The 7,379-nt window shown below is 31.3% G+C and overlaps 1 protein-coding gene across 3 annotated transcripts; it reads left to right on the top strand.

The window, feature by feature from the left end:
• The first annotated feature begins 229 nt into the window (after nucleotides 1-229).
• LOC123904972 (inorganic phosphate transporter 1-4-like) lies at nucleotides 230-5,503 on the top strand. 3 transcript variants are annotated; one of them, XM_045954575.1, is made up of 4 exons: nucleotides 230-404; nucleotides 2,487-2,578; nucleotides 3,283-4,076; nucleotides 4,329-5,503. In XM_045954575.1, exons 3-4 carry the CDS (start codon nucleotides 3,355-3,357, stop codon nucleotides 5,230-5,232), a joined length of 1,626 nt encoding a protein of 541 aa, XP_045810531.1. In that variant the 5' UTR covers nucleotides 230-404; nucleotides 2,487-2,578; nucleotides 3,283-3,354; the 3' UTR covers nucleotides 5,233-5,503. The 3 variants fall into 3 exon arrangements, with proteins under 3 accessions (XP_045810531.1, XP_045810530.1, XP_045810529.1); XM_045954574.1 differs by lacking the exon at nucleotides 2,487-2,578 and having other exon boundaries at nucleotides 245-404; XM_045954573.1 differs by lacking the exons at nucleotides 230-404; nucleotides 2,487-2,578 and having other exon boundaries at nucleotides 2,639-4,076.
• Nucleotides 5,504-7,379: the final 1,876 nt, after the last annotated feature.

Here is a 7,379-nt window from a genome sequence, read left to right as displayed (position 1 = left end):
ACGAACGATAAGAATAAAACACAAAGTCCAAGTATTCTTCCAATTATGAACATTTTTTTCTTTATAATCTCCAATTATTAACACTATATTTCAAATAATTTAATTCTTTCACATTAGCAACGTGAAGTAACGTGGAATGCGGAAAACATAAAGTAGTAATACCGTTTGACTTTTAATTAATTTAAAATTTTAATCCTTAAAGGAATCATGGTATATGCCAAGTTGTCGTATGAGATTAGAATTCATCACAAGTCCCCCATGACGGTAGCATGAGACTAAACTTTACCACAGTAGTAGTTTATACTATAAATATCTTATTAATTAACCTCAATCATTCACAAAATAGATCAATTATTTGCCTCAACTTTATGTGTATGAATGTATGACTCCATAAATTGAAACAGGTTAGTCCCCTCAACACTCTTTTATGTATTATTACTATTGTTAACCAATAAATATTTTTTATCTGTTCATAAGTTCATTTATATGATTTTAGTTGGTAATTTAGAAAATCGTTGCACAAATAATTACTAGAGATCACTAGCGGACCTAGGGGTGGGCTGAGGTGGGCCGCGGCCCACCCCATCCCAAAAAAATATTTTTTTTATATTAAAGTATTAATTTAAATGTATTATTAATGATTTTAAATTACTCGGCAGACATATTTGTACAAATTTTAGTTTAAATATTAATTTAGAGTTTATTATTGATGATTATAAGTAACTCGGTGCACATATTAGTTCAAATATTAGTGTAAATATTAGTTCATGATTAATTGAATTTATAGTATTAGATAAAATTAGCAATTGAACTAGCATATATAAATATGAAATGACATTAAAAAAATATATTTAATTAATATTTAATTTTTTAAGTTCCATATTTTCACATTTGTTGCAATTTTAGTCCTATCTCAATTTTATTTTCTTTTTTGCCATAAAAATAGCGAATTTTAATGCCAAAAAAATGTGAATTTTGGTCTCAAATTTGATATTTCATCTTTGGAGACAATTAATCACTTTTATGGCCAAAAATCACAATTTTTAGAGTAAAAATATAGATTGTTGGTACCAAAATTGTAACCTATGAAAATAGAGGGACCAAAAAATTCAATTCGAAAATAGATCGACTATTTGTCGGCCCACCCACAATATATTTTTCGGTTCCGCCACTGCTAGAGATATTATTAGAGGATCATGATTAAAACCTCATATTCTCTATTTCTCTATATATATATATATCACCAAATTAATCTTATTCGCGGATTTCAAAAGTCCCAACCATGGAAGCAGAGGATTCAAATTTCTTAAAAAAAATTCCTGCAAAGGTCCCGATTTCTTAATTTAATTCTTCTAAAAACAAAATAAATTTCTTAATTTAGTTTTTCGGTTTAAATTCACAACCTGAATCGAGGCTCTTGATTTTATTTATTTTGAAATAAAAAAAATCATGACAAAAGGTAGTCTTAGTAGTTTCAAGTTGACTTTGTCGTAAGAACAAGAGGGAGACATGGAAGTAATCAACAACAAAATGTCAAAATTACATATCTGCCCCCAAATTCATTTCTTTTTAATTTAAAAAGAAGGGTATTTTTGCTCAATTCAAGAAGGTGAACCATGCTAATACACACCTTCATAAACATGAATGGGTGTGTTATATCATTCCCCATATATATATATATATGGGGATGAATCAAATTATACCGGTGTAACATTTGAGTAATGTTACACTGTTCAATAACGCTTTAACGAATACAAATTTTACAAAATCCACCATTGTATTGAAATTTTTTATCGTATAGATCATCTATCTAAAATTTTATAAAAATCTAAAATCGTTTGATATGTTTTAATCATAGATCAAGATTAACGGTATTCAATAAAAAAACATAAACCATTGATCTTGATCGGTCTCAATAACATATCAAACGATTTTAGATTTTTGTAAAAGTTAACATAGATGATCTATACGATATAAGCTTTCCATCCAACTGTGAATTTTGTAAAATTTGTATTCGTTAAAGCGTTATTGAGCGGTGTAACATTACTCAAATGTTACACCGGTGTAATTTGATCCCTCCCATATATATATATATATATATAGCGTATAAGTCGGGTCATCGAACAAAAACAGTAGTATTGCTTTTGTCACACATACAAGTTGCATGCATCAGCATCATATGAATGAATTTCGGTAAAACTAAGGCAGAAATATTGGCCATAAGAAAGCTATCATCTTCATTTTCAATAGTCAGTGTCTCGTTGTATTTTCCTTGGGACTTCCTTTGAAAATTATCACATAGTGCCATATTCGATTTTAATAATTAAGACCCCCTTTCTTTTCAAACAGCGTGTAAGTTTGTAGTTGTCTCTTGTTGACTTTTCTTTATAACATAGTATTTTCTTTTTTGCTTTACCAAATTGTTTTCAAATATTTATATATTTTGGAAAAGAGCTTAACTTTTTTATGTTGTTTCTGCGTAAAAGGTTTTACACTTTCAGCACATCATTGGTCAAAAGTCAGTATGAACAAACAAATGTTATTGAAGGGACCACCACCAATCGATAATTGATTAAGTGTATGTTTGAATTCACAATTATTTTGATGAAATTATGTGATTTCAGTAGAATATTATATATTTTATAAGTATTTCAACAAAATCAGGTTGATACTTGTAAAATGAAGATTCATTTTGGTCCCTCACAAATTTTTTACGGGACAATTTAGTCTCACAAAACTAAAACCTAAATTAGTCCGTAATATTTTCATACTTGGGGCAAACTAGTCCCTGATTTATCATAGCAGAGGGACTAATTTGTCCTTGATACGAAGATGTCAAGGACTAATTTTGGCTTTTATTTTTGTCAGAGACTAAATTGTCCCATCAGAAATTTGTGAAGGACTAAAATGAATCTTCACTCATACTTGTAAAACTTGGGATTTGAATTGTCTATCATAGAAAAAGCGCGCGGTTTCACGTTGTTTCGAATACCGGACGTCAATTTGTGATCGTTCGTCTTAGATTAAGTATAGGAAAAATAACCACTAAAAGATCTCATTTGTCAGTATGTGATCAGACGGTTCAAATGCATTACTGCATCACGCGGTAACTGTACCAAATCCAAATCCTAAAACTTGCCACCAATATAAATATACCCTATGAAAAAAGAAAAGATTATTAAATATTCATAACATAGGTGTATCCTATCCTATGTGATTATGTGGTACACTGGTATGTAAGCAGCATATATATTACTAACTTGCAATTCCTATCTTTGCCAGAATTATAGCTAATTGGTCACTGGAGCACACAACTACCAAATAATCAATTAGCTCCAGATCACAAATCTAGCTATGGCTCGTGAACAACTAGGAGTTCTTTCTGCTCTTGATGCAGCAAAAGTACAATGGTACCATTTCACAGCCATCATAGTTGCTGGTATGGGATTCTTCACTGATGCATATGACCTTTTCTGCATACCAAATGTTACCAAATTACTTGGAAGAATATACTATACACACCCAGGTTCACCAAAACCAGGAACTTTGCCTCCAAATGTATCAGCAGCAGTAAATGGTGTTGCACTTTGTGGGACTCTTGCAGGCCAACTTTTCTTTGGTTGGCTTGGGGACAAAATGGGAAGAAAAAAAGTTTATGGTCTAACTCTTGCTCTTATGGTATTTTCTTCTCTTGCTTCTGGCCTTTCTTTTGGTCATTCAGCAAAGGGTACAATTTCAACTCTTTGTTTCTTTAGATTTTGGCTTGGTTTTGGTATTGGTGGTGATTACCCTCTATCAGCTACAATCATGTCTGAATATGCTAACAAAAAGACTCGTGGCGCGTTTATAGCTTCGGTTTTCGCTATGCAAGGGTTTGGAATTTTGGCTGGTGGAATTGTTTCTCTTGTTGTTTCAACTGCTTTTGATCATGCTTATAAGGCTCCACCTTATAAGATTGATCCTGTAGGATCACTTGTACCAGAAGCTGATTATGTTTGGAGAATCATTCTCATGTTTGGTGCTGTTCCTGCTGCTTTGACTTACTATTGGCGTATGAAAATGCCCGAGACAGCAAGGTACGAACCTTTTTTTTTTTATAGACAAACGTTAGTAAGTTAGTAGTTACTAACTCCGTTCATCAATACATGAAAAAGTTGGATCAACAAAAGTTGATGTATCTTGCCTAAATTTTGAATCAGATACATCAAGTCATCAACTTTTGATGACCTAATTTTTTCTTATATTTATGACGGGAGGGAGTATTTTAGTTTCTAGAAATCGAACCCCGGATCTCTTTAGCTCACTAATCGAGCTGCCTATTTATATAGGTACACCGCACTTGTTGCTAAGAATGCAAAACAAGCGGCGCAAGACATGTCAAATGTGTTACAAGTTGACATTGAAGCTGAACAAGAGAAAGTAGACAACATAACCGTGAGAGACCAGAACAACTTTGGCTTGTTTAGTAAGCAATTTCTTAAACGACACGGTCTTCATCTGCTTGGAACAACTTCCACTTGGTTTCTTCTCGATATTGCTTACTACAGTTCGAATCTTTTTCAAAAAGATATTTATAGTAGTATCGGTTGGCTTCCACCGGCCGTAGATATGAATGCGATTCACGAAGTTTTCAAGGTTGCTAGAGCGACAACGCTTATAGCACTTTGTGGAACTGTTCCAGGATACTGGTTCACCGTGGCTTTTATTGACGTTGTTGGTCGTTTCGCAATTCAATTAATGGGATTCTTCTTTATGACCGTATTCATGTTTGCGCTCGCACTTCCGTATGATCATTGGACTAAGAAAGAAAACAGAGTTGGGTTTCTTGTTATGTACGCATTAACATTTTTCTTTGCAAATTTTGGTCCAAATTCAACTACTTTTGTTGTGCCTGCCGAGATATTTCCGGCTAGGTTGAGGTCAACGTGTCACGGTATATCTTCGGCAGCAGGGAAAGCTGGAGCAATTATAGGTGCATTTGGATTCTTGTATGCTTCACAAAGTAAGGATCCAAAAAAGAGAGATGCAGGGTACCCCGCTGGTATTGGAATGAAGAACACACTTATTGTTCTTGCTGTGGTTAATTGTCTTGGTATCTTTTGCACGTTTCTTGTGCCGGAAGCTAACGGAAAATCCTTGGAAGAGATGAGTGGAGAGAATGAAGAAGATGAAGGTGATGATGCTTTTGTTGTTGATCCACAAGTCTCTTCTAATAGGACTGTTCCAGTTTGATGTATTACGTACCATTACTAATGTTTTTAGTTTACAAGAATTTCAACTTGTTAAGTATGTTTAATGTTTTAAATCAATAGTAATTAAAGTATAGAGTATTAAAAAAAATGCACAAAAGGTCATATATCCATAGCGTGCAAAATGTGTGTAGTATACTGTATAAGATATAGTTTGGTTTATCATATATCACATATTCTTAGGATAGCCTATTGGTGAGATTTTAGTTTGTTATTCAACTTACAGTTCAATTCAATCTTAAAGATTTACTCGACCTTCCTCCGGCTCTTTTATATGTTTTAACACTTTCACTAAATTATACGATTTTAAATTTTAATTGTTAAAAAAAAATATATATGCAGAAACATCACACCAAATTAATCATACAAACTATTATATATCATACAACTTGAATCAAATGTAACAAAAAGTAATTTGCAGAAAAACAAAGAAAATGAAATCAACTAAAAGATCAACGAAAGTTGATGTAGATGAAAACATCATGTCGACGAGACATGACAAGTCCGTTAGCGACAAAGTTCAAATACAAATCTTCAATAATCCTAGCTGGAATCGCATCCAATAGATCCACTGGAATGCGAGCATCAGCAGCCAAAATGGAACGTAGATAGCCTTCTCCGTTTGCATTGAAGACCAGACAATGCACCTCCTCACTGCGGTTGATCAGAATAGTAAACGTTGCATTTTCGTTACTAAGAAGAACAAAAAAACGGAATAGGAAACGGTCAGTGGGAAGCACTTCTGGCTGAGCCAGATTAGCAGCAAGGTAACTGGGTGCGCGAGCCTGTAATTATAAGGACGACCTGCACAAAAAAAGAAAAATTTAAAGTTAATAAATTAATTAACAAAATGATTACTAGTTTGCGGCCCTTGCGGACTTAATCTATAAGTAACACTAACATCATATTTCACTACGGGTAACCCAGTGCGTTGTACGGGTTTGATTAAAATATATAATTAAAATATTTTTATAAATAAAAAATAATAATTGTGATAACTATAATCACATGTATTTAAATAATAGATATTATTTTAAAATATGATTATATTTAATATTAGTATATGGGTAAAAAAAAGTTGTTTAGAAATATTAGATTTTTATTAATTTATATCGTAGTTTGTTCATATTTTAATGTAATAGATCTCTTATAATATTTCATAAGTTTGAAATGATGTATCATTTTTTATTTTATTAGTGTAATCATATAAGATTTTAGTTTTCTTTATATGAGTTGCAATTTTATAGTAAAATGTCACTTTGTTTTTTTATTTTTGATGTATCCCTTATTTTATTATTTTCAATAAGAGTTGGAGGCATACCTAATTATACTTGTAGACAATATTGCTCATGAGAAATGTTAAAATAAGTTTTGATTATAGAATATGATTCATATATGGTGGCTTTGACTATTTGTTCCACGTGATCTCATTTTTTGAAAATTATGTCTCAAACAGCGTATTTGCTTACTACGTTCTATGCAATTTAAGGTTCCAAATAGCTTATCTACTTACTCATCTCTCATTCTCTTGAAGTTTATTCTCACTTATTCACTTGCTGAAATTTTATTCCAACTTTATTAGTCCAAATTTTTTAGTTTATTGTTTGGTTCACATTTTTTTTTGCTTGGTCCTTTTGTTTTTGGTTTGTTTTTCTTTTTCTTGGTGAGGTTTGTGTCTCTTCAAAATTATTGTTAGTTTTTGTCCCTCTTATTTAATATTTTCTTGAACATTTATTTTATTTTTCTTATTATATTATATAAACTTGAATATTTGTTGTTGTCAATATATAACTTTGGACGAAGATTTTATATATTTGAATTTAGGTTTAGTTATTTGGTTAAGGTAAAGAAAGTTTTATAGATGAATTTAAGATTTAACATGTGTCATTTTCTTATTTGCTTAAAAAAATGTCATCTTATTCTTATAAATATTCCACTATTTTATTTTCAGCCGTAACGTAAACATTCTTTTAGAATATGTAATTAATTTATCCAAAAAGTTATATTATTACGTAAATTAAATTAATAATTTTTGAATTATTGGTGAATTTTAGTTGTGTGTAAATATGTTTAAATATATGTGTGATTATATTTTCTAAATATATGTAAATATATTTTAACATCTACGGT

This window comes from Trifolium pratense, linkage group LG2, assembly GCF_020283565.1.
Source record: "Trifolium pratense cultivar HEN17-A07 linkage group LG2, ARS_RC_1.1, whole genome shotgun sequence".
Taxonomy (NCBI): domain Eukaryota; kingdom Viridiplantae; phylum Streptophyta; class Magnoliopsida; order Fabales; family Fabaceae; genus Trifolium; species Trifolium pratense.
Note: the sequence above shows the minus strand (reverse complement) of the source record. Positions and strands in the feature narration are given on the sequence as shown.